Source organism: Rhinichthys klamathensis, unplaced genomic scaffold (genome assembly GCF_029890125.1).
Source record: "Rhinichthys klamathensis goyatoka isolate OS25496 unplaced genomic scaffold, OSU_Roscu_1.1 h1tg000331l_1, whole genome shotgun sequence".
NCBI classification, from domain to species: domain Eukaryota; kingdom Metazoa; phylum Chordata; class Actinopteri; order Cypriniformes; family Leuciscidae; genus Rhinichthys; species Rhinichthys klamathensis.
Genome location: NW_026606846.1, coordinates 1,138,484 through 1,165,733, shown reverse-complemented (window position 1 = coordinate 1,165,733; position 27,250 = coordinate 1,138,484). Strand labels below are relative to the sequence as shown.

The 27,250-nt window shown below is 42.0% G+C and overlaps 2 protein-coding genes across 4 annotated transcripts in view; both read left to right on the top strand.

Moving 5' to 3' along the window:
- Window positions 1–3,982, top strand: part of LOC130105983 (uncharacterized) — a 257,444-nt gene extending 253,462 nt beyond the window's left edge. Inside the window, exons 5-8 of the mRNA XM_056272183.1 lie at window positions 1,516–1,602; window positions 3,508–3,546; window positions 3,692–3,772; window positions 3,879–3,982. Of these exons, the coding sequence (XP_056128158.1) occupies window positions 1,516–1,602; window positions 3,508–3,546; window positions 3,692–3,772; window positions 3,879–3,934 (263 nt within the window). The 3' untranslated portion in view covers window positions 3,935–3,982. The remainder of the gene's footprint in view (window positions 1–1,515; window positions 1,603–3,507; window positions 3,547–3,691; window positions 3,773–3,878) is intronic.
- LOC130105977 (uncharacterized protein DDB_G0271670-like) overlaps window positions 1–27,250 on the top strand; it is a 174,826-nt gene that overhangs the window by 81,262 nt on the left and 66,314 nt on the right. For 2 of the 3 annotated variants that reach the window (XM_056272172.1, XM_056272173.1), the window contains 2 exons: window positions 491–814; window positions 905–1,255. The exons of the other annotated variant lie outside the window; for it this stretch is intronic. In XM_056272172.1, the coding sequence (XP_056128147.1) occupies window positions 491–814; window positions 905–1,255 (675 nt within the window). The remainder of the gene's footprint in view (window positions 1–490; window positions 815–904; window positions 1,256–27,250) is intronic. 3 annotated transcript variants of the gene reach the window in all.

Here is a 27,250-nt window from a genome sequence, read left to right as displayed (position 1 = left end):
TAAATGTAACCGGAACAGGTATTGTTTTTCAAGGTTATAACTCTGTACTAATAAAGCCCGACGCATCAGCCGTTGATTAGCATTATACATACGGGAAAGTAAAACAAGGGAGTTGTGATCGCTATAGACAATAGTGGGCCGGATGGAAGAGCCTAAGGAAACTTCACAGAACTGCAAGAAAAACAACAACGCCAAAGTTTCCTTTTCAACTGTCGAGTAATTCCCTTGATGTTTATCAGACTTACGGGAGAAAAAGCACTGATGGTCCACATCCTCGCCGTCTAGAAGCAAAACTGCTCCAGTAACTCCATGTATCCGCGCTCGCATCAACTTACAACTCAAAGAGCGATCGAACTCAGAGCAGCCGAAACTGGGGCTTTACAACAGAGCTTTAACACTCTCAGATGCAGTCGAGAGCAACAGTGAGGAAAATATCATGATTTAACTTCTGTTTTTATCATAATGATGACTGAGATATACTGTATTTCAGGCACCAGTGGAGTGGATCATGTGTTCATCAGTTCTGGTGTAAATGTCTCTCTCTCCTGTAATAATAAAAAAGCTCTTTCTGACTGCAAATCAACATCATGGATCTACTCTAACATATTCAGACGCTTAGGGAGAGTTGCACTGATTACTGGAGGGATAAAGAATAAAGACACAGAGAGACATGAGAGACTGAGTCTGGAGTCTGACTGCTCTCTGAACATCAAGAACGTCACAGGAGAAGATTATGGATATTACAGATGCCGACAATATGTGAATGGAGAACAACAAGGAACTGGTGCTAATGTTTCTCTGCATGTTCTTCATGGTGAGTTTATGATTATGTGGTCAATTTAAAAAGGGCAGATTCTCCCTTTAAACTCAGATGATGATCGAAGAGTCTGTGATTTGTGTTCAGTTTCAGTGTCTTCATCTTCATCATCTTCATCATCATCTTCATCTTCATCCTCACAGACTGAGATCAGTCCAGGCCGCTCTGTGACTCTCTCCTGTCAGTTGTATTCAGTCTCCTGTGATGATTGGGTCCGTTCTGCGGGATTTGAGCTGTTGTGGGTGAATCAGGCTGGTGTTGATCTGAAGACAGACTCCAGATATCAGATATTATCATCATCATCATCAGCTCGAGATCGCTGTATCATCACTCTGACTACAACACTCCTGAATGAAGATGCCAACAGAGAGTGGAGATGTCAGCTTATTCACAGAGATCAACTCCAGACCTCAGTCACATACACTGTCAAGTATTCAGGTGAGAAAACAGTGTTAGAAGAGCCTCATAATGTCAGGAACACTGAGGTCTATCAGTATCACTGAACCAGAACAAACTGAGGGAACAAAAGCTTCTCTGACTCTCACAGAAGAGGAACTCAAAGCATTGCTTCAAACTAATGAACTGCAGTGAAGTAACAGTCCAACTGTTCACTCTTTATGTGATGTGATGATCAAAGTTAGAATATGATGGTCATATTGTACAGTATTAATCATCTGAACTAACATTGATCTTCACAGCTCAAGCTGATTCAACGACAGCAGTGAATCCAGTCCACATCACACACTCTCAGGATCCCTCAACTATAAACACACACGTTTCTAAAGGTACATCATCACTGTCTTTCTCACATCAGTGCTTTTCAGTGCGTAATGCTAGAGTTATCTTCAGTGTTCACTCATCAACATATGACGGTCATATTCTACAGTATTAATCATCTGAACTAACTTTAGATATTTTTCATGTAGACTAACTACATCATTCACTGTAGAGACATGAAAAACACCAAACAGACATAAAATACTGCAGTCACAACATTATCACAAACACACATGTAAAAGTAAACAAGTTTAACATATGTGACCCTGGACCACAACACCAGTCTTAAGTAGCACGGGTATATTTGTGGCAATAGCCAACAAAACACTGTATGGGTCAAAATTATCGATTTTTCTTTTATGCCACAAATCATTAGGATATTAAGTAAAGATCATGATCCATGAAGATTTTTAGTAAGATTCCTACCTTAAATATATCAAAACTTTATTTTTGTAAGTGGTTGCAGCACAATCGCCAACAGAAATGGAAACCTTTAAAGGCGATTTTCTCAATATTTAGATTTTTTTGCACCCTCAGATTCACGATTTCAAATAGTTGTATCTCGGCCAAATATTGTCCTATCCTAACAAACCTTACATCAATGGAAAGCTTATTTATTCAGCTTTCAGGTGACGTATAGATCCGTTATTCATCAAGTGTCTTATGGTGTCTTATGACCCCAATATGAAATACACCGATTTAAATATCTCTTTTTAAATAATATTTTTGATCTTAAAGAAAAATAGTTATCTCTGCCAACATTTTGTTTCTGTCTGACCGGAGAAAGTTTGTCCTGCCGTTCACTTTAACAGCTCAGATGAAACTGAAGAGGAAATGGCCGACTTCACTTATTCTTTACTCTAATGCTCAATTCGTCTACTTATACTACGCCCTAAAAGTATTTACTCTTTTTGGGAAGAAACTAGTGGATACTTTTGAGTGTGTAGCAGAAGAGTACACAAGCTTTGGGACACACTATCACTTCATACAATCGCGTCTTTAACGGTTGCTCTCTTTCGTTTAGTTACACTCATCCTGTCACACAAACTGACCTGTCAATCATCTTATCAAAGATAAAATCCTCCACATTTCATTTCCTTCTGTATCGTAGAGAAATGCAGAAGCGTTGATCTGCAGTCGCGGGTCTGTCATGCGGAGACTCTCCTCATATTAATGCAGAATGATGCATTTAAAAGTTAATGGCCAAACGGATCTTTACAAAAGTTGTTATTGCAATTTTTTTTGCAACAATTGTTATTGCAGATGAAATATAAAAGGAATAACATGAAACAAATATTTTATTAGCAGGTTAAACTTTGATGAGTCACTCAAACCTTTATCTAAACCTCTCACCGTTGGTCGCGCATATCCGCCATGTTTTGTAGTTTTTGTTTAACACTTTTTTTTTACTCGTGTTTGTAGTTTTGAACCAAATCCTCCTCCAAAGCGCAATGAAGGGTAACTCAACATAAACTCAACGTAAATCTCCTACATGAGCGTCTCTAAAGCAATCCTCATAATTCCTCATATTGGCATCCTACATGGGTCACACATGATATACTGCATAAAGCAGACGAGTCTATTAAAGCCTAGTATGACCCATGTAGGAGGCCGGTTTTAGGAATTATAAGGCTTATGTCACTCATTCAAGCTGAAGGTTTATTTGCAGCAGCTCAACTGTGTTTCACTCTCATATAAACCAGGAATAAATGATACAGTAACACCTCTCTTCTCCACTACTGCCATTCTCCACCTGACAGCTTGAGATTGAAGTAAGAAGATAATAGATGACAGACTCGAGCACATATTCCTCATTTCTGTGATGTGAAGCTCCAGTATTATGTGATGATGATGTTGTGTATATGTGGCATTATGTGTTGAACTGAACTAACAGACGTGATCCACAGATCCAGCTGATCCAGCATCAGAAACTGCTGGATTATTATACAGAGGTACGACACGTTCATTTATACTGACAGCTTTATAACATTACACTATCAGTCAGTCTGTAAATGCTTCATCAAGAACTGTTGATAGATGAAGACCCTTGACTTCAGTCATGTCCAGTTTCTCTTCTTCCTCTCATGTTTCCTGCAGTGATTGTGAGTATTGTTGAGATCGCAGTGTTTGCTGCTCCTACTGTGATTCTTCTTCAGATCATCTGTGCAAGAAGAGCTGGTGAGTTTGAGCCGCACACAATCTGAAGATTCACACTCATCTGATCTGAACATCTGCAATCATGAGAAACACATACGAGAGGTCAGGCAATGCTTTTATTTTGCAGGGAGGAAGGACTCGAAGCGCCCGGAGGAAATAGAGATGCCCACAATATTACAATAAAACACGGATGAGTTCAGAATCTGCAGCAATATTTACAATAGCAGAAACTCAGAGGATTGTTCATTGGTTTATTTTCTTCTCGTTAAACAGGTAAAAAAAACTCTGATCACTTATTTAGATTAAAATATTTTTTACAAATAAAAGACCAGATTTATTTTCATTTATATGGGTTTTATATATATTTGCCTACAGTGCTGAAAGTCATTTTCTTGTGCTTCATATGTAAACTGCTGTAAATATAATATTAAATACAGTAATGGACAGACTCAGACTGTATAATCGTCTCTCTGTTCTGTGTGATGGAGATGATCTGAGGATTATTGTATCTTGTTCATTCCTGTTTTTAGCATTTTTTGTTCATTTTGTATGATTGATACTAATTTTCTTAATAAACCTCTGCAAATGTTTTTATTAAGTCTCCTTTCCTGAGATGTTTGTTACAAATATGATAATATCACTTCATGAGCTTGTAATGTCTCTGTAATGAAGTCCACTGAAGCGAGTTGTAGTTGAGAACCCGTGTGCAGTTTTAGGCCCCGTTTACACGAAGGGAAAACGCAGATATTTCCCCGCGGTTTGGTCACTCATTTACACGATTATTTCTAAAAACTCCGGCCAAAGTGGAGATTTCTGAAAACGCCGGTTATGTGTTCACGAGTTCACACTTACATCAATTAAACAGAGTAAAGATTATGCGTATTTGGCGTGCTGTCCGGGGGGAGGGCTCCGAGCTCGGAATTTTGCCCGAACCCAGAGTACTCCCCCCGTTGTTGTAAGAGTATTAGGACTATAAGTGAGGAGATGGGGTGGTGGAGGGATGCTGTTAAACTGTCAATGAACGGAGGTTAGTTTGCTGTATATATACACAGCGCTTAACTCATTATTAAGCACCACTCTTGTCTAATTAGGTTTGATTATCTGAATGTGCTCCACGTGTGTTTAATTAGGTTTAATTATCTGAACGTGCTCCTCCCGAACTTTGTTAATAAAACATCATTTCACGAGTTCACACTTACATCAATTAAACAGAGTAAAGATTATGCGTATTTGGCGTGCTGTCCGGGGGGAGGGCTCCGAGCTCGGAATTTTGCCCGAACCCAGAGTACTCCCCCAAAAGGCAAAAAGAGCAATGGACAGCCGCCAGACTAAAGACCCCCCAAAACGCAGAGAATTTGGCGGGCTGGCGTTTTGAGAATAAGCCTGGTTGCTTGACCAGGAGGGCCTGCTGGCTCACGAACGGGGAGCAGTCGTAATTTGGAACAACAGTTGGGAGGGCTCGCACCGTTTCTCGACGGGAGCAGCTCACAGCGTCAGACAGGCGAGCTCTACCGGCCGATGAACAGCGTGATTTATGCCGCCTGACCAGGAGGGCCCGTGTTGCCTCTGGCGGGAGCAGCTCACTGCGCTGGGCGGATGGGCCCTACTGGTTGACAAGATTTGGGAATGCCCAACCAGGAGGGCCCATGTAGCTTCCGACGGGAGCATCTCACAGCGTCGGGCTGATGGGCCCTACCGGCTGACGGTGGAGTGGCGCGTTTTTTGGAAGCCCGGACTGGAGATTTCTTGCTGTCCGCTGGGAAATCGATACCTGTTGGATGGGAAAGAGAAAACATAGATGCATGCAAAGTCCGCTGGGAGACCAATGCTCGCTGGACAGAAAAAGAGGAAACATAGATGCTTGCAATGTCCGCTGGGAGACCAATGCTCGCTGGACAGAATTATGCAATGTCCGCTGGGAGACCAATGCTCGCTGGACAGAATTATGCAATGTCCGCTGGGAGACCAATGCTCGCTGGACAGAAAAGAGGAAACATAGATGCTTGCAATGTCCGCTGGGAGACCAATGCTCGCTGGACAGAAAAAGGAGAAAACAGATGCTTTGCAATGTCCGCTGGGAGACCAATGCTCGCTGGACAGAAAAAGGAGAAAACATAGATGCTTGCAATGTCCGCTGGGAGACCGATGCTCGCTGGACAGAGGAAGAGGAAACATAGATGCATGCGACGTCCGCTGGGAGACCAATGCTCGCTGGACAGAGAAAGAGGAAACATAGATGCATGCAACGTCCGCTGGGAGACCAATGCTCGCTGGACAGAGAAAGAGGAAACATAGATGCATGCAACGTCCGCTGGGAGACCAATGCTCGCTGGACAGAGAAAGAGGCATCACGTAGGGGTTTTAACAGGAATATTAATTCTGAATAGTGAGGTACTGGAGAGGAGACATCACTGCTGCGGCAGTGGAGAAAATAGCCAGGGAAACAGAGCTCCTGCGGGAGCAGAGACATCACTGCTGCGGCAGTGGAGAAAATAGCCAGAGAAACAGAGCTCCTGCGGGAGCAGAGACATCACTGCTGCGGCAGTGGAGAAAATAGCCAGAGAAACAGAGCTCCTGCGGGAGCAGAGACATCACTGCTGCGGCAGTGGAGAAAATAGCCAGAGAAACAGAGCTCCTGCGGGAGCAGAGACATCACTGCTGCGGCAGTGGAGAAAATAGCCAGGGAAACAGAGCTCCTGCGGGAGCAGAGGAGACATCACTGCTGCGGCAGTGGAGAAAATAGCCAGGGAAACAGAGCTCCTGCGGGAGCAGAGGAGACGTCACTGCTGCGGCAGTGGAGAAAATAGCCAGGGAAACAGAGCTCCTGCGGGAGCAGAGGAGACATCACTGCTGCGGCAGTGGAGAAAATAGCCAGGGAAACAGAGCTCCTGCGGGAGCAGAGGAGACGTCACTACTGTGGCAGTGGAGAAACTTACCTGGAGAAAACAGAGCTCCTGCGGGAGCAGAGGAGACATCACTGCTGCGGCAGTGGAGAAAATAGCCAGGGAAACAGAGCTCCTGCGGGAGCAGAGGAGACATCACTGCTGCGGCAGTGGAGAAAATAGCCAGGGAAACAGAGCTCCTGCGGGAGCAGAGGAGACGTCACTGCTGCGGCAGTGGAGAAAATAGCCAGGGAAACAGAGCTCCTGCGGGAGCAGAGGAGACATCACTGCTGCGGCAGTGGAGAAAATAGCCAGGGAAACAGAGCTCCTGCGGGAGCAGAGGAGACGTCACTACTGTGGCAGTGGAGAAACTTACCTGGAGAAAACAGAGCTCCTGCGGGAGCAGAGGAGACATCACTGCTGCGGCAGTGGAGAAAATAGCCAGGGAAACAGAGCTCCTGCGGGAGCAGAGGAGACGTCACTACTGTGGCAGTGGAGAAAATAGCCAGGGAAACAGAGCTCCTGCGGGAGCAGAGGAGACGTCACTACTGTGGCAGTGGAGAAACTTACCTGGAGAAAACAGAGCTCCTGCGGGAGCAGAGGAGACGTCACTGCTGCGGCAGTGGAGAAAATAGCCAGGGAAACAGAGCTCCTGCGGGCTCTCCCACACTTCTACCACTCACACACATCATCAACGCCTCCCTCCACACTGGCATTTCCCTACAGCATTCAAGCAGTAACTCCACTGCTTAAAAAACAACATTAAATACATCACTCATAGAGAGTTACAGACCTGCCTCTCTCCTACCATTCATAGCGAAAACACTTGAACGAGTTGCTTCCAACCAAGTATCATCTTTCCTGTCTCAGAATAACCAGCTGGATGTCAACCAATCTGGCTTCAAGAAAGGGCATTCAACCGAGACTGCATTGTTGTCGGTTGCAGAAGCCCTGCGGATCGCCAAAGCTGCTTCCAAATCAAGTCAAGTCAAGTCACCTTCATTTATAAAGCACTTTTAACAGTATGGATTGTTTCAAAGCAGCTTTATAGTTACCGTAGAAATTACCATAACAGATTGTTTAGGTGGTACAACACCATTAGGATAAAGTTATTGTCCAGCTAAAGTCTGTCCATCATATCTGGAGTGTGTGTGTGTGAGTGTCCAGGCGCAAGTCCTTCATCAGATCTGGATACGGCGGACTGCGGTAAACCTCAGGATAAACAGAGAGACTAATTATAGCGTAGACGCCATCTTTCTTATTGTCACGGTTAGTGTTGTCACGGTACAAAATTTCAGTATTCGGTACCAATACCAGTGAAAATCCACGGTTCTCGGTACCAATTTCGGTACCAAAGCTTAATTTAGATAAAATTTACATATATTAAAGTGTATATCACAGTTACAAAGATGGAAACTGTAGTATTAAAAAAACACTTTACAATAAGATTTGTTAGATAACATTAGATAAAATGACCTAACAATAAACCATAGTTATATAGCGTACTGTAGCAATTATTCTCCTTGGGGTTAATTTAAAAATATACTAATACATTTTTAAAATCAAAAGTTTTATCTGTTAACATTATTTAATGCACAATGAATGAAGTGAACAAATATGAACAAGCAAGTGTTTGTATTAAATAACATTCACAAATATTAATTAATGTTGTAAAAATATATTGTTCACTCAATGTGTTGATGTTAACACATTAAGTAATGTTAATGAATGGTATCTTATTGTAGTGTTACCAAACTATACAGGAGATAAAACATGTTTTATTTGACTTAACTGTAGCCTACTTTTATTTAATCCAAAACTGCCAAAAATGTCACTCTTGCCTGTCTTCAAAACTTGAGAACCCTGTAGCTGATTTCTAATGCAAGGGCTAGAAATCAATTAATTCTTTGCTGATACTTCCTCGTCATCACGGAGAGCGCAGTTTGCACCGCTTTCTCCTTCTCTCCACAAGCGCTCGCTATCGTGTGTCTCCGCTATGCAACCATAAACAGTGACGCGCCGGGAAAAACAAGCTCGCACGTCGCTTCTATTATGAGCGCGCTTCCCGCGCGCCTACATTTGAAATTTGCACGCGCAAAAAACGTGCTATGTGAACGTGTGAACGTGTGAACGGCCCTTTATGGCAACATGACATTAGCCTAATTCAACATATTTCCATATGTGGCTCTTTCCTCCTTTCTTGTCAACAACTGGATTCAGAGCCAACGCATTAGCAGCGCCGCCGGTCGCCATGTCTCAGTGTTTTTATGAAGAGGACGCAACTCTGCACCTTTCGGACAGCGCATCAAGAACCGGATTAACCCGGTACTCGGTACCTAGAAAAGCTGGTACCGTAACCGTTAATTTTTTTAGTACCGACTTGGTACCGAAGTACCGAGTTTTTACAGAGACCCTGTCGAATAAGTTACAGGTGGGATGCTGTTTTCGACTTAGCAATTTTCAGCCGACAAGTCAGCACAAGTGCTGAGGTCCCGTTTGTAACTTATTTGACAGGGCTCCTATATGCTGTCAGTGGTCAATGCATTAATACAGGGGTGGGGAACGTCCGGCCCCCGGGCCGTAACCGGCCCGCAAAACAGTTTGATGCGGCCCGCGAGTCAAATCCTCCCCAAAAAAAAAAAAGAACTTCAGAACCAAAAATCTCAGCAATTACTTTTCCTGTGACAGAAAACACAAAATAGGCAAAGTGGCAAGCAGGGCGAGGCCAGTAGCGAGTGTTAATGAGTCACCTGCGCACCGGTTTCAAGTTTCTCACGGATGAGCTTCGGGGCGCGTAAAAGGATCGGAACGAAGACAGCGGAGGACCAGGCATGGACTTTACTTTATGTGTGTGTGGTCGTCGTCCACGAGGAGCTACTGCTTTTACTTTCGTTTTGTCATTTGCGTATTAATGTATTAAAGTGGTTTAAACGTTTGCCGGTTCCCACCTCCTTCTTCCCTGAACTAACCAACCACGTTACGTTTAATACAATAGATAATATACAATATTATAAAATAACATAAGAGAGTCGACGTTTCCGGGCGGTCGCTTCCGACTGTGTCCGGGTCACAGTCAGAATGAACGCAACAGACACGTAACGTTAGCGGTTGTCATAGCTGATATGCATCATGGAGACTGTCAAAAAAAGAAAGGTAGATTCGCCGACAGCAAGTGGAATGAGTGGCCGACTAAAAGAGGAATGAGTCTGTGCTGATTTAGTGGAAAGAGTTGAGCCCAAGCTGTGGAAAGAGTATTATATTATGTGACTGTTTTTGTGCTTTTATCCACCTCTAAATAGCTATAAATTAAGCTTATGTCGTTTTAGTTTCATATAGTTAATTATTAGTTTCATAGGTTGTTAAACCTAAGACGAACTCTTTCATATTGCGCTGCATTACTGTCAGTGTTGTTGACTATTACTTACGGTAAGGTTGCGCTGTTGACGCTCGCGCAGCCTCTCGAGCAGAAATCGACACAAATGAGAGCACACACACACTCAGTTAAAGTCCCTGTAAAGGCAATTTAAAAAAAAAAATCTAAACACATTATAAATGTTAGAAATGTATTGCTAAAACATATTACAAAGACTGTGAACTGTGAAGTACTGAATTGTGGAGTTAGACCGTTAAACAGTTTTTCACCATTGATATTTTCCGGATTTTCTTGGCGGGGCTAAAACAGGGCTCGATGACGCACTGGAGCCCTTGAGCTCCTGGACACGCCCCTACTTGATGACGCACTGTAGCCGCTGAGGCTGGCCGCTCCTAACAATATTATAGAGCACGTTCACATCAGTTTGCCGCTCAATCGCGAGTTACTGTCAGTACTATTATTAGTAACACAGCCTACAGATTGCTTGCTACTAGCTATGCCTTCGTCACGGAAATGCGTACTACATGGATGCGATCACCGGATCAGTTACAAAACAAATCGGTGTCCTTGTTTAAATTTCCGAAAAACGATTACATCAAGAAGAAGTGGATTAATTTTGTGAAGAGCCACCTTTGATGGAGAGCTAAGGATCACCGCCAAAACCCGCCTCTGTAAGTGATCATTTTACACGGGATAGTTTTATAAACTTTCGTCAGAGATAACTGTCTGGGATTCACTGATAATCCGCTGTTACTGGTGAATGGGGCCGAACCGACTCCCGCCTCAGCCTTCATCCTCCCGTCGCGCCGACAACTGGTGCCATCATCGGCAGTGCGTGCCCACCGTGCGAGCATCCATTCCGGCTGTAGAGTTGAGTGTGGCGAGTCGACGGCAGCTTTAGAGACGAGTGGGCGTGGTTTCAGCGCAGCCAGTGGACACGCCCCCAGCGTTTGAGAGCAGAGATTACTGCTCATTTTTTCAAGATTTTGATAGCTTATTTAATGTACTTGCTGGCTTTTTTTATCATTCAAATTTGGCTGGGTGACTAATAACACATTTTTCTGTGGTGTGACAAACTCAAAACACATACTTAATTTTGACTTTACAGGGACTTTAACAACATACTGCCTATAAAAAATCTAAATGTGGAGTTTTTATATTTTTAACATATGTTAAGCAACCTCAATTATTTTTCCTGAACACCATCACGATTGAAAATGTGACATTAATTTCCAACAACAGTTCAATAAACAGTTAAAATTAAGTCACTTACATTTTAGATGCAATATTGGCTGTTTTTGTTCTGTTTCAGCAGGGAAAATAGTTCCAAACAAAAATCACAGCAGAACCACGGCGCATCTCACAGGAACACTCGACCTGTTTTCATTACTGAATGATTCAGCATTTTGAACGAATCGATTGAGTCAAAGATTCAATGACCCATTCATAAACATCTGTCTCAATCTTGAATGAATCAGCCGTTTGAACAAATCGTTTGAATCATGAATGAATCAATAACTCACTCATTAAGACGGTCGCCTGCCGCCATCTACTGGCGGTTTGTGTTATGTTTAAAAGTAGATCATTCTTTCCAACGTTTCTTATTTGTAAATTTAAATCAATTTCATAACATTATTTTATGCAATTGTAATTTTTCAGTGTAAATGATTTAATTTGATCAGCCCTATAGTGTCTTATTATTCGAAATAATGTAATTTATTGATCAAATTTAGGAATTTAAAATGAAAGATGAAGCATACATTTAATAATATTGGGGGAGGGGATGCCCTTTAAAGGTGCAAATATTACAATATGCCGATTTAAATATCAAAGCTAATTGAACACTGATGAGAATATTGTTTCAGAATAAATTAACAAAAAAAAAAAAAAAAAAATCCGGACGAGAAACTTTTTTACTCGGACAAGTGAATGACAGATTTACTTGTCCGAAGGACAAGCGTATGAAAGGCTTAATGTCGAGCCCTCCCTATAGCAATGTCATCAGGATACACATACACCGGTAGGCAGTGGCCCACCTTACCGGGTGACCATGTCGTGGTCCACCAGAATTTATAGTTTACCCACCTCTTTTTTTTACCACTACACCTCTGAATAAAACGTACGAGTCCCAGTCACGCCGACCCTCTCTTCTTCCTTCCAAACACTGAACCTCATTACAATGGCCCTTAAAGAATGTTAAAAAATTGTAAATGGCCCTTGATAGGAAAAAGGTTCCCCACCCCTGCATTAATAGGTCATAATTCATAATTATAAATGTTTTATTACTTAATACATAGAGTATGGTACACAGGGAAGACATTTTACACATATTGAGGTACTTTAGAGGTCATAATTATGCATAATCAGCCTTTAATTTTTATTTTTTATTTAACCTTTATTTAACCAGGAATAGTCCCATTGTGTTACAGTAACTCTTCTCCCAGGGAGTCCTGGCCAAAATAGGCGGCCGAAAAGTTGCAAAAAAAAAAACATTCATACATGAAACATAAAAAAAATTACATACTACACAACAAATCTCTATACATAGACTATACATATACAAATAAGACATTTTGTTTAATACAAACATAGAATTTAAAGGGTACCTAGTTAAAAACAATTACACCGTTCAGTCAAAGTTGACTTTAAAAGGTTTTTTAAAATATGAATTAAAATGGCATGTCCACGGACAGCTTACAGAGATCCTGTCAAATAAGTTACAGGTGGGCAAAATAAGGCCCCAAGATGTCCCACTTGCAACTTATTCTACTAAGCTGTTGGTGGCCAATTAGCATGAATAAAGGTCAAAGGGACACAGAACTCTGGGGACCGCCCCAGGGGCCCGTGACGAGACGCATATGTCAGTTTCGGGACAATCGGGCCTTTCTTTCAACACGTTTAGCTGAAACACATACTTAGAACCGATCTAGAACCACGAAATCCGGGATCTAGAACCGGGGGCCCCTGGACTAGCACGGTGTCAAATTTGGAGTTGCTGTGATCTTTTGACCCCATTTGGCCCCTGTTTTCTAGACGTCCCACTTGCAACTTATTTTACTAGGCTGTTGGTGGCCAATTAGCGTGAAAAAAGGTCAAAGGGACACGGAACTCTGGGGACCGTCCACGGGGCCCGTGACGAGACACATATGTCAATTTTGGGTCGATCGGACCTTTCTGTCCACCCTTCACGAAGCACATGGTGAAATGAATGAAGGGCCCCTTGCACTCATAGACAGACATATTATCTTGAGTGGTCAAACTGAACCAAAGTGAGGAGAATTTTGCACTGCAAAAAGACATACTTGGAACCGATCTAGAACCCTGCGATCCAGGATCTAGAACCGGGGGCCCCTGGACTACCACAACGCCAAATTTGGAGTCGCTGCGACCTTTTGACCCCCGTATTTCCGACCGCCCACGTGCAACTTATTTCAATTCAAACTTCACAGGTGTTTCCAGGGGGCCTTTTTCGGCCAAACGAGCAGACGGTGACACGGGACTTTGGGGACCATCCCAGGGGTATAAGTTGCACGTGTCAGGGGCCCCTGTTCAGCCCCCGGGGGTCACACGGGCCCAAAACTCGGTGTGCCGGTAGTCCTCGGGCCCCCGAATGACATATCAGGAGGACGAATCTCTAGAACGCAGGGGACATTTTTTTGCCTGCTTTGTTTAAGTTTTCGCACAGGCCTCTTCCACTCATAGACATACATACCCTTTGAAAGGTCAAACTGAACCAAAGTGAGGAGAATTTTACACTGCAAAAAGACATACTTGGAACCGATCTAGAACCCTGCGATCCAGGATCTAGAACCGGGGGCCCTGGACTACCACAACGCCAAATTTGGAGTCGCTGCAACCTTTTGATCCCCGTATATACGACCGCCCACGTGCAACTTATTCAATTCAAACCTCACATGTGCTTGCAGGTCAAAGGGGCCTTTTGGGGCCAAACGAGCAGAAGTGGACACGGAACTCTGGGGACCGTCTCAGGGGCCCGTAACGGGACGCATATGTAAGTAAGTAAGTAAGTAAGTAAAATGTATTTATATAGCACTTTTCACAGATAGACATCACAAAGTGCTTTACAGTTAAATGTAATACAAAAACAATTTAAATACATTCCCCAAAATACAAACAACAAACACTACAGACAACCATAAAAAAACCTCGACTAACCAAAAGCCTGCTTGAAGAGCAAAGTCGTAGAACAAGAGGCAAAGCATTCCACAGCCTGGGAGCGACTGCTTGGAATGACTGGTCCCCTCTAGTTTTAAAATGAGTACGGGGAACAACTAATAACATCTGATCTAAAGACCTGAGACTCCGGGTAGGAGTGTGCAGCTGTATCAGGTCAGTGATGTAGGTAGGGACTTGGCCATGCAGGGCTCTAAAAGTAATAACCAGAATTTTAAAATGAATTCGATACTGGACTGGTAACCAGTGAAGTGATGCTAAAACAGGTGTGATGTTTTCTCTTTTCTTAACACGGGTTAAAAGCCTTGCAGCAGAGTTCTGAACAACCTGGAGACGATAAAGCTCCTTCTTACTCAAACACGTAAAAAGACTATTACAATAGTCTAAACGGGAGGAGATGAACGCATGAATAATCATCTCTAACTCACTTTTAGTCACAGATGATCGTAATTTTGAAATGTTCCTCAGTTGAAAAAAGCAGTTTCTAACTAATTGTTTCGAATGAATCTCCAAGGACATAGCTGACTCAAAGACAACACCTAAGCTCCTGAGGCTCGGTGGGTGGTCAGAAATACGGGGGTCAAAAGGTCGCAGCGACTCCAAATTAGGCATTGTGCTAGGCCAGGGGCCCCCGGTTCTAGATATGTCAGTTTCAAGACAATAGGGCCTTTCTTTCAAACCGTTTCGCTGGAATGCATACTTAGAACCGATCTAGAACCATGACATCCAAGATCTAGAACCGGGGGCCCCTGGCCTAGCACAATGCCTAATTTGGAGTCGCTGCGACCTTTTGACCCCCGTATTTCTGACCGCCCACGTGCAACTTATTTCAGTTCAATCTTCACAGGCGCTTCCAGGTCAAGGGGGTCTTTTGGGGCCAAACGAGCAGACGGTGAGTGGCTGCAACCTTTTGACCCCCATATTTTTGACTGTTGTATGTAATGAAGGCACAGGTGGTTAGGGGTCAGAATAGGCACTTTGTGGACAATGAGGAAGACTATGGTGAAGTTTAGGTGGTTAGGGGGCACAATAGGCACTTCGTGGAACTGAGGAGGACTATGGTGAAGAATGGGTGGTTAGGGGGCACAATAGGCACTTTGTGGCACATTGGTGAACTTTAGGTGGTTAGGGGTACTAATAGGCACTTTGTGGATAGTGAGGAAGACTATAGTGAAGTTCAGGTGGTTAGGGGGCACAATAAGCACTTCGTGGAACTGAGGAGGACTATGGTGAAGTTTAGGTGGTTAGGGGGCACAATAGGCCCTTCGTGGAACTGAGGAGGACTATGGTGAAGAATAGGTGGTTAGGGGGCACAATAGGCACTTTGTGGCACATTGGTGAACTTTAGGTGGTTAGGGGTACTAATAGGCACTTTGTGGATAGTGAGGAAGACTATGGTGAAGTTTAGGTCGTTAGGGGGCACAATAGGCACTTCGTGGAACTGAGGAGGACTATGGTGAAGTTTAGGTGGTTAGGGGGCAAAATAGGCACTTCGTGGAACTGAGGAGGACTATGGTGAAGAATAGGTGGTTAGGGGGCACAATAGGCACTTCGTGGCACATTGGTGAACTTTAGGTGGTTCGGGGTACTAATAGGCACTTCATGGAACTGAGGAGGACTATGGTGAAGAATAGGTGGTTAGGGGGCACAATAGGCACTTCGTGGCACATTGGTGAACTTTAGGTGGTTAGGGGTACTAATAGGCACTTTGTGGATAGTGAGGAAGACCATGGTGAAGTTCAGGTGGTTAGGGGGCACAATAGGCACTTTGTGGCACTGAGGAAGAGGACAGGTGGTTAGGAGTCATAATAGTTAAAAACTTTTTATGACTCTGTGGTGGTGTCTGCAATCTTTTATGCAGTAGCCTGCTGGGGAGCTGGAAAGGGATAGGAAAAGACTCAACAAACTGGTGATGAAGGCTAGCTCTGTTCTGGTCTGCCCTCTGGACACCATAGAGGAGGTGGGGGAGAGGAGGATGTTAGCCAGGCTGGCATCTATTATGGGCAACACCACTCACCCCCTACATGAGACTGTGAGCTCCCTGAGCAGCTCCTTCAGTAGCAGACTGCTGCACCCTCAGTGCAAGAAGGAACGTTTCCGTAGGTCCTTCATCCCAGTAGCAGTTAGACTTTTTAATGCAACATCACAATGCAGCACTGCTAGCTGCTGCTGAACTTTGAGTAGCACTGGACAAAATTTTGGACTATGTACATTTCTATATTTATTTATCCTTTATTTTACCAGGATAGTCCCATTGAGATAAAAATCTCTTCTTTCAGGGAGTCCTGGCCAAAATGGCAGCACAAAAAGTTTCACGTATACAATACAAACATAAAACTCAAAATCTTACATAAAATTTCACTCATAAAATGGCAATAAAAGTTACTTTACAAAACATGCACACGTTTCCTTTAAATTGGTCGATGAGAGATTTTTAAAAACGTTTAAAGAGGGGAGTGTTTTTATCATTATTATACTCTGCAGCTCATTCCATAACCAGGGAGCATAGGAAGAAGAGGCACAGTGTTTCCGCTACATTCATTCTGCCGTGGTGGGCCGCCACACCTAAAATCCTCCCGCCACGGCTGCAGCTTCTCCGTGAGGTCTGATATTGTGCATAGCCTACTATTATGTTATTGTTAAGCTAAAGGCATAAAAACATTGTAAAGCACAATCAAGTTTATTCCAAGACTTCTAAAGTAATTCAATAGCATAATGTGAGGTAAAATAAACCCTCTGGGGTCGGCGGTCACGCCGGCGATACCAGCTCGCTTTTTTTCTTATCAGTGCAAAAGAGACTCAAATAACTCCGTCGATTTCCGTCATACAGGAAAGTGTTATACATCATTCGATCCTGTTAAATGTCTATATTTTTGTGTATATCCACAATAAAAACAAAGTGATGTGCTTTTCGACAAATAAAGAAAAATAAACATGATGCACGTTCTGCCTTCTCTCTGTCAGTAAAGTCCATTCTGAAACACGTCCGAAAAATTAACTGTAACTCTGTCAATACTTGTCACAGAGATACGAGAGATGTATCTTTACGAAGCTGAAATTCTCTTCTTTTAAATGAAGCAATTTATTTTAAAACAAAATATTTCCAGTTTATGTAATCCGTTTGAAACCAAGGAGAGGTACAGTTTTTTCGTTCTCCCTTCATTATCTTTAATTAGCTGAGGCCGACACACCCCCAGAGCTTTTCACATGGTAAATAGGCGATCTATGCATCGCACACGCGGCACGCCCCCCGATCAATGCCATAACAACACAAAGTAACTTTCTTCATTAGAATCACTGATAGTTCATCGCGGTTTGAGGATGGCAGCACGCTACTCCTTCAGAGGATTATGGACAGCGGGGAAAAATTCACCTTTTCCTCAGAGGAATTTGAAACTCGGACGACAAACGGCTTTATTTTGAAGAACGAATTGATCCCGCCGAGGATACAAGCTCGGAGTAAGTTGTTTAGTGTTATATAATTCCTTTTCTGATCATAGAGCTCAAATGAATTTTCAGACTATATTTTGCCTAGTTTTGGCTAGCTTTTGACATAGGAAATATTACCTATACGCTCGTGTAAACTTTTTGAATAACTGCTTAGGTTATAATGATTTAGTGAAATATGTCGATCCGCAAGTTTTGCCTGAGTACTTCAGTGTTCTAGTGGCAGATCTTTTGCCAAGCGTGTCAGAGGTTACGGCTTCTAATCTGCCCTCAGTATAGTTTTTTTTCTCTCATCAAAACCGAATATGTTCATCAGTGGTTACAGTCTATATCAAGGAGGGACACACGTTTGTGTGCATTTTATTTTGTGATTTCACCGGAATGAATAGTGTCCGCCGCAACGGCGATAGATTGAAGAGCGCGTCCGAATGAAGACTGCGTGCGCGCCGCCACAAGAGAACACTGAATAAATGACACTGATAGCAGCGGACACGAGCGCTTAGCTTGAGTTCAAAAACAAAACATTTTAGCGCTAGATCTCTTATTTAAGAGTGGACTAAATGAATGCTCTGCTAGTTAACTGGAGATGTTTTATTTGTATTAGGTACATCCGTGCCTCAATGTTTCCAAAAGTGGTGGGTACAAAATGACTCATGACGAAATCTGGTGGGGACGCGTACCCACCGCCCCCTCCGAAATCGACGCCTAAGCAAATATGTGATACTGTCTGAATACAATATATTTTTTATATATAAATGTTCAGTTTTGGTTAGTCTATTACCCAGGCTGCCAAGGCAACTGCAAAAGGCTGCAAATATAAATGGACAGATGTCAGCATCAGTGAGATGTACCGCTAACTTACCTAACTAACCATCCGCCTTCAGAAATCATTCTGATGTGATTTAAAAAAAAATCAATGTTGGAAACAGTTGTGCTGCTTAATTTTTTTTAACCTGTAATACTTTTTTTTTAGGATTCTTTGAATAATTTTTTTTTAATATAAAAAAAAACAAGTTTGGTCTTTTTATGTTTGTTTTTTTGAAAGGGTGTGTTAAGTGATAGGAATGACTTTAAGTCTTTACGTTCTTAGGAAAGATTTCTATTTTGAATAAATGCTGTTATTTTTAACTTTATATTCATCAGTGAACCATTCTTAGTTCAGGCTGCCTCACAGCACCTTGATGGGTCATTGGGGGAGTGTCTTGTCTTCCCACCCAGGTGTAAATAACATTAATATTCATGGCCATTCACACTCCCACGCATACAGCAGTGCTGACCAAAAACTGACGTAAGAATTTTAAATCGTTATATTGTGAGCCTATGTCAATTCCATCAGACATACCACCTATCAACCCACCAGAATACCAAATGGAGGTCTGTGCACCTAAGTGGAAAGAGGTAGAGCAGGCTGTGAGAAAGGCAAGGGCTTCATCATCTCCAGGGCCTAATGGAGTTCCGTACAGAGTGTACAAGAGTGCTTCAGGAGTTCTGCGAATTCTGTGGAAATTGATAAAAGTGGCATGGGAAAAACAGGTTGTACCTAGAGCATGGCGCAGAGCAGGTGGAGTCTTTATACCTAAAGAAAAAGATGCTACAAGCATCAGTCAGTTTCGTCCTATTTCACTATTAAACGTTGAAGGTAAGATTTTCTTCAGCATTATTGCCCAGAGATTGTCCACCTACCTATTAAAGAATGGCTTCATTGACACTTCAATTCAAAAAGCGGGCATTCCAGGGTTCTCAGGATGCTTTGAACACATCAATGTTATCTGGCAACGAATTCAGTCAGCTAAAAAGGAGAAGAAGGAGCTCCATGTGATATTCCTGGATTTGGCTAATGCATATGGTTCAGTGCCACATGAGCTTCTTTGGGCAGCATTTGATTTTTTCAGAGTACCAATGTCAATAACAAATTTAGGTAAAGCCTATTTTGGAGATTTGCAATTTAGTTTCTCAACTCCAAAACTCAGCACTGCATGGCAATGCTTAGAGGTTGGAATAATGGCAGGATGCACCATTTCTCCACTGGCTTTTACCATGGCAATGGAAGTAATCATTAGGGCATCAAGCTGGGTAGTAGGTGGAGAGCGCTTGGCTTCTGGGATGCGACTACCACCAATCAGAGCATACATGGATGACATGACAACCATGACTACAACAGTAGCCTGCACTAATCAGTTATTGGGGAAGTTAACAGATAATATTGAATGGGCACGAATGCAATTTAAGCCCTCTAAATCAAGGAGCATCTCGATAGTTAAAGGAAAGGTAGTAGATAAAACATTCTTCATTAATGGTGAGGCAATACAAACAGTTTCTGAGAAGCAAGTGAAGAGTCTTGGGAGATGGTACGATGGGGATCTAAAGGACACAGTTCGAGTGGGAGAAGTTAGACGACAAGCAGTGGAAGGGTTGAAGAGCATAAGCAGCTGTGCTCTACCAGGCAAACTAAAACTCTGGTGCTTTCAGTTTGGTCTACTGCCGAGGTTGCTGTGGCCACTGACTGTGTACGAGGTTTCTTTGACAACAGTGGATAAGCTGGAAGCGTTAATAAGTTCATATATTAGGAAATGGTTGGGAGTTCCACGCTGCCTCAGCAGAGTGGGACTTTATAGTAAAGGAATATTGCAGCTGCCAGTCGCTGCTTTTACCGAGGAGTTTAAATGTGCCAAGGTCAGACTGGAAATGACCTTAGTAGAGTCACGCGACAAATGTGTAAGGGAGGCAGCCCCTGTGTTAAAAACTGGTAGAAAGTGGTCAGCAAAGAAAGCTGTAGTAGAGGCAAAGGCTGACCTTCAAATTGGGGATATCGTGGGACAGGTACAGCATGGAAGAGGGGGTTTTGGGCTCAGTTTAGCTCCTCCTAAATGGCACAAGGCAGGCCCAGCTCAAAGGAGGAAGCTGGTAGTCAACGAGGTGCGAAAGCAGGAGGAGAGGATGAGGTGTATAAAGGCCATTTCCCAGGCCAAGCAGGGAGAGTGGATGAGATGGGAGAGTGTGGAACAACGCAAGATGGGCTGGCAAGATCTTTGGTCAATGGAAGAGAGTAGGATCAGTGTCCTTATTAGGTCAACATATGATGTTCTCCCATCACCGCAGAACCTAAACCTCTGGGTAGGAGAGGATCCCTCTTGTCCTTTTTGTTCATCACCTGCCACATTAAGGCACATTTTGACAGGATGTAAGGTGGCTCTTAGCCAAGGTCGGTTCACTTGGCGGCATGACCAAGTACCGCATTGTTCAACTGATAGAGTTAACAGTGCCATGGGAGGATGCGGTAGATTTGGCATATGAGAGGAAGAAACTGCGGTATGCTCATCTGGCCACTGAAGCAGAACAGCGAGGATGGAGAGTCCAGGTTTATCCTGTGGAAGTGGGTTGTCGAGGTTTTGTGGCACACTCTACAACCCGGTTCTTCAGAGACGTCGGATTCAGTGGCCAAGAGTTGCGTCGCACAGTAAAGAACTTATCTGAAGCAGCAGAAAGGAGCAGCAACTGGCTGTGGTTGAGACGGAAAGATTCTAGCTGGCTGTGTACAGGCCGCCACGCTACGGTTTCGTAGAATTCTTAAAAAACTTGAAGAGTTTGTTGGTTTATTTGTATAGGTTGTATAGTATTTACAGTCATTACGTTCCAGTGTATATTGCGTGAATGACGGGTGGTTGGGCAGATATTGTGTTTTTGCGGTAGGTGGTATGCCATACGTAACCGTTGCCACTGAAACTGCATATTAACGCACCAGTGGGGCTCGACAGCCTTAGTCAAACGGGTTGGCGCGTATGGTTGGGTTGCGGAGAGATTGTGAGATTGTGGTTAGGTCTCAGCAGCAGGAGGGATGTAGAGGTCAGTAAGCTGGGCTGAGTTGAGTGGGGGACGGAGGGGGTAGACTCTGGGACGCCAGAGTCACTGTCGAGCCCTCTTGAGGTGTCGTGGGCTAGTCGACGAAACACTGAGGACGGAAGGTGCCCACTTGAAGACCCTAGAGATGTCCCCTACTCGGCTCAATCCAGACGGTTGTCGTGCTGGTCCACTAGGGAGACCACACTGTAGTTGCAGCCGTCGTGTGTGCTGACGCGCCAAGTATACTGCAGCGGTTAACGCCAGACAGAAGGGGAGTCACACCACCATATGGAAAGAAGCGTAAATGGATGGAGAAGCATAGTTTACTTTGAAGCTACGTCTTAGTGTTGCTTATCTTGGCGAAAGCCGAGTAAAAATCAGCATGAAGTTTTAACATCTACTCTCGTGTAATGGAAATCTTGTTGTTTGTGAAAGAGTGGTCAGAATGATTTTCACTTCATTTTGAAGTAAAAATTCTAGCCTACAAGAACAGTAACTCAAAAGTTTTGTGGACAACTATTCAGTATGTGTTAAATGGCCTTATTGCGGTGACATTTTTTTTCCCAAAACGTACTAACCACGCATAATATTTTTTTTCTATAAAATGCAAACATGTACATCCATTTTGCTCACATATTATTGTAGCAGAGTTTGTGCTGAATACAGCAAATTTATATGTTGGCAAATTGTATGTTTTAAGTAGCTGAAATAAGCACAAATGTTAGGGCATGTCAAAACATCTCAAGGACCCCAAAAACACCTCAGACCCCAGAGGGTTAAAAGATTAATCTGACCACGCCCACTCTCCGCGCGTGCTATTCAAACACAAATGCTACACAGAGGCAATCCACGCCCACATCAGCTGGATAACTGACCGAAAGAGACTCATATTTACTACGCTGTGAGGAATAATACTATCTTAATGATAATCCTGGAAAAAATTACCTCAGAAGTGCAGGTAGTTTCATTTTGAGGAGCAACGGATCCAGCTGAGGAATAGGTACATTCTTTATTCTCTAGTGCTTTGTTCTAATCGCGATATGAATAGTGTCTGTAAACGCAAAAAGACTGTTTGAATATGAATCGCATTTTTGTGTGTGAATGAATGAACAGATTTTACCTAACTATATTGCTATACTGAGATGAGTAAAAATCAACTGAAATATGTTGAAATAAAATATTTTTGTATAAGCAACGTATTAAACTGCAAATGAACATTTATACGCCCTAATATATGATAAAAACTATATGTTACATATGAAATACCACATGTCGTAGACTAATTTTTACTGTAAAATACTGCCACATCAAATAAGTTTATGTTTGGCAATTTCTGCTCATATGATATTATGTTTTGTCAAAATAAAGTCATCAACTAAGATGTTATTATAGTGTTTGTTCGATTGTAGGCTATATTCAAACTAATTAATCCGTAACTATGAAATATGTATGATAAAATGTATACTTAAGTTTATATAGAAAGATTACACTTGAAATATAGTTAACATTTTTACTGTTGTTGTAATTGTAACCTTTTTAATAAAATGGCGAAAATATAGGTACAAGGTAGATGTAAACAAAATCTTAACAGGTCAATATAAGCCTTCTCTTTAAATTATTTGTATTGTGTTTTATTAGTGACACATTTGGGATATATTCCAAAACTTTCTGTAAATACAGTATGAGAATTAACTGCACAATTACTAGAAATGTTTACCTTGGATATTATACAATTTGCAAGCACAATTTGAAGAAGAAAAAAATTGGAACTGTGAACCAATTTTGTATTGTATATATATAAATATATATATTTTTTTGTCCTTGCATTCTTGTGGCTCAGTGACACACCTGAATGAAAGGCTCATTAGTATGCAGCCCCATTAGTATGCAGCCCCATTATGCGCTCATTATGCGGGCCCATTGTCTTCTCAGGTGTACATCACAGCAAGTCACGCCTCTGCGCATATTGCCTTTCCAAACAAAAAGTGTCATATAAAATTTTAAACGAATGTATTGTTTTATGTGAATGATTAGGCATGATGATTTTCAGATCATTTTGAAGAAAAAACTCTAGGCGACAACATCCATTAGTCAAAAGTCTTGTGGACACATATTTAGTATGTGTTTTGTGGCCTTATTTCAGAAACTTTAAGTTTTAGTTTTTTCAATAACCATACATAAACAATATTCTCTCAAAAAACAAACATGTACATACATGTTGCTCACATATTATGGTAGCCCTGTTTGTGCTAATAGAGTGTAATTACACCTTTGCCAGTAATTTGTTTATAAGCAACTGAAAAAAGCATAAATGTCAGTGCATGTCCAAACATCTCAAGGACCCCGAAAAACCCTTAGACCCCAGAGGGTCAGGCTGCGGCAGACGGAGGTTCTGAAGAAGGACTACATGAGCCTGATCGAGGCGGTACGCAACACAGCGCCTGAGGCAACGATCATCGTGTCTGGACCGCTTCCCACGTACCGACTAGGACAAGAAAGGTTCAGTAGACTATTTGCACTAAATGAATGGTTAATGTCACTGTGTAATGAACAGAAACTGCTCTTTGTAAATAATTGGAATCTGTTTTGGGAGCGACCCAGGCTGTACCGTGCTGATGACCTGCACCCCAGCAGAGCCGGAGCGGCTGTTCTGTCGGATAATATCTCCAAGACGTTACGCACCAGATGACTAATAAGTCAAAATCCAAATCACAGTCTTTGCTGTCCAAACTTAATTGATATACGTAGTGAAGAACATTATATAGAAACTGTGTCTATTCCTCGTTTAGTGAAGCCAAACAATAAATCTAGTGCAGGATCTAGCAAAAATCTTATTGTAATTAAACCAGAAAATCTAAATATCAGTGAACAAAAAGAATTTCTAAAGGTAGGTCTTCTAAACATTAGATCGCTCACACCTAAAGCGGTTATTGTAAATGAAATGGTCACAGATAATAATTTCGATATACTTTGCCTTACTGAAACCTGGCTTAAACCAAATGAGTATTTCGGTCTAAATGAGTCTACTCCGCCAAGATACTGTTATAAGCATGAGCCCCGTCTGACTGGTCGTGGCGGCGGTGTTGCAACAATCTATAAAGATATTCTTAATATTTCTCAGAAAACAGGTCACAGATTTAATTCGTTTGAAGTACTTATGCTAAATGTTACGCTCTTAGATGTAAGAAAGAAATCCATATTATCTCTAGCCTTGGCTACTGTATATAGACCTCCAGGGCCATATGCTGAATTTCTAAAAGAGTTTGCAGACTTTCTCTCGGATCTATTGGTCAATGTCGATAAAGCAATAATTGTTGGAGATTTTAACATACACGTAGACAACAAAAATGATGCGTTAGGGGCTGCGTTTACAGATTTATTAAACTCCTTTGGGGTCAAGCAAAACGTCCGTGGTCCCACTCATCGTCTAAATCATACACTAGATTTAATTATATCATATGGAACCAATCCAACTGATATAGATATTATACCGCAAAGTGATGATGTCACTGATCATTACATGGTAACGTGCATAATACGTACTGCTGAAATATGTCATGTTGCGCCACGTTATAGACCAGGCAGAACAATCCTTCCAACCACTATAGATAGATTCTCAAATAGCTTACCTGATCTATCTCAGCTGCTCAGTGAACCCAAACAAACAGATGAACTAGAGGAAATGACTAGCAGTTTGAGCACCATTTTCACTAGTACATTAGATATTGTTGCACCAATTAGATTAAAAAAGGTTAAAGAGAAAACTAAAGCACCATGGTACAACAGTGTTACGCATGATATCAAGAGAGAAACTCGTAACCTAGAGCGTAAATGGAAACAAACTAATTTAGAGGTCTTTAGAATCGCGTGGAAAGACAGTATGTCACGTTATAAAAAGGCTCTAAAAACAGCCAGGGCTGAGCACCTCCGCAAACTAATAGAAAATAACCAAAATAATCCAAGGTTCTAATTTAACACCGTGGCTAGACTAACAAATAAACAGACATCACCAGAGCAAAATATACCGTTACAGTTTAGTAGTAATGATTTTATGAATTATTTCAATGAGAAAATAGAAAGCATTCGAAACACAATTATAAATGTACAATCCTCTATGGTCTCTTATGATTCAGCCTCAATTATCGTCCCTCAAGAACAACTACACCGCTTTGCAACGATAGGACAGGAAGCGCTAAATAAACTTATTATTGCATCTAAACCAACAACATGCTCATTAGATCCAATACCCACTAAACTACTGAAAGAAGTGTTACCTGTAGTGGAAGAGCCTCTTCTTAATATTATTAACTCGTCTTTATTCTTAGGTCATGTTCCAAGAATATTCAAGTTGGCAGTAATAAAACCTCTCATTAAGAAACCGCAACTAGATCCAAATAACCTAGCAAATTACAGACCCATTTCAAATCTTCCATTTATGTCCAAAATACTAGAAAAAGTTGTATCCGCTCAACTGTGCTCTTTTTTGCAAGAAAATGATATCTATGAAAAATTCCAGTCAGGATTCAGACCGCATCATAGTACAGAAACTGCGCTAGTTAAAATTACAAATGATCTACTCTTAGCTTCTGACCAAGGCTGTATCTCAATACTAGTCCTACTTGATCTTAGCGCCGCGTTCGACACTATAGATCATAAAATACTCTTGGATCGACTACAAAACTACACTGGTGTTCAGGGACAGGCATTAAGCTGGTTTAGATCGTACTTATCTGACCGTTATCATTTTGTCTCTTTACACGGGGGAAAATCAAAGTTAACGTCAGTAGACTACGGAGTACCGCAAGGATCGGTGCTAGGCCCTCTGCTATTCTCAATATATATGCTGCCACTTGGTAATATTATAAGAAAACATGGAATTAATTTCCACTGTTATGCTGACGACACTCAATTATATATTTCATCACGACCAGATGAAAACATTACCTCATCTAAATTGACAGAATGTCTCAAAGATATAAAATGCTGGATGACGCGTAATTTCCTGCTATTAAATTCAGATAAAACGGAGGTATTACTTATTGGTCCAAAAAACTACACACAAAACCTCTTACAATACGACTTTAATATAGAAGGATGCCCTGTTACTTTTTCCACTACAGTAAAAGACCTGGGTGTTATACTAGACCGCAACTTGTCTTTCGAAAATCATATTTCATCTGTTACAAGAACAGCCTTTTTCCACCTTAGAAACATTGCTAAATTACGTAACATGCTATCTGTTTCTGATGCAGAAAAGTTAGTTCATGCATTCATGACCTCGAGACTAGATTACTGTAATGCTTTATTAGCTGGTTGTCCTGCATCCTCAATAAACAAGCTACAGTTAGTGCAAAATGCAGCCGCTAGAGTTCTTACTAGATCAAGAAAATATGATCATATAACACCGATTTTATCATCTCTGCACTGGTTACCTATTAAGTTCCGTATCAATTACAAAGTACTACTACTGACCTATAAAGCCCTTAATGGTTTAGCTCCTATGTACTTAACGGACCTTCTTTCGCCCTACAATCCACCGCGTTCTCTAAGATCACTAAATTCAAGGCTTCTGGTCATTCCTAGGATATCGAAGTCCACGAAAGGAGGGAGGGCATTCTCGCATTTAGCTCCAAAACTCTGGAATAGCCTTCCCGATACGGTCCGATGCTCTGACTCGCTGACACAGTTTAAAACTAGACTAAAGACGTGTCTCTTTAGTCAAGCATTCACATAATGCTTACCTTTTAGTCCTCTGCTATGCCA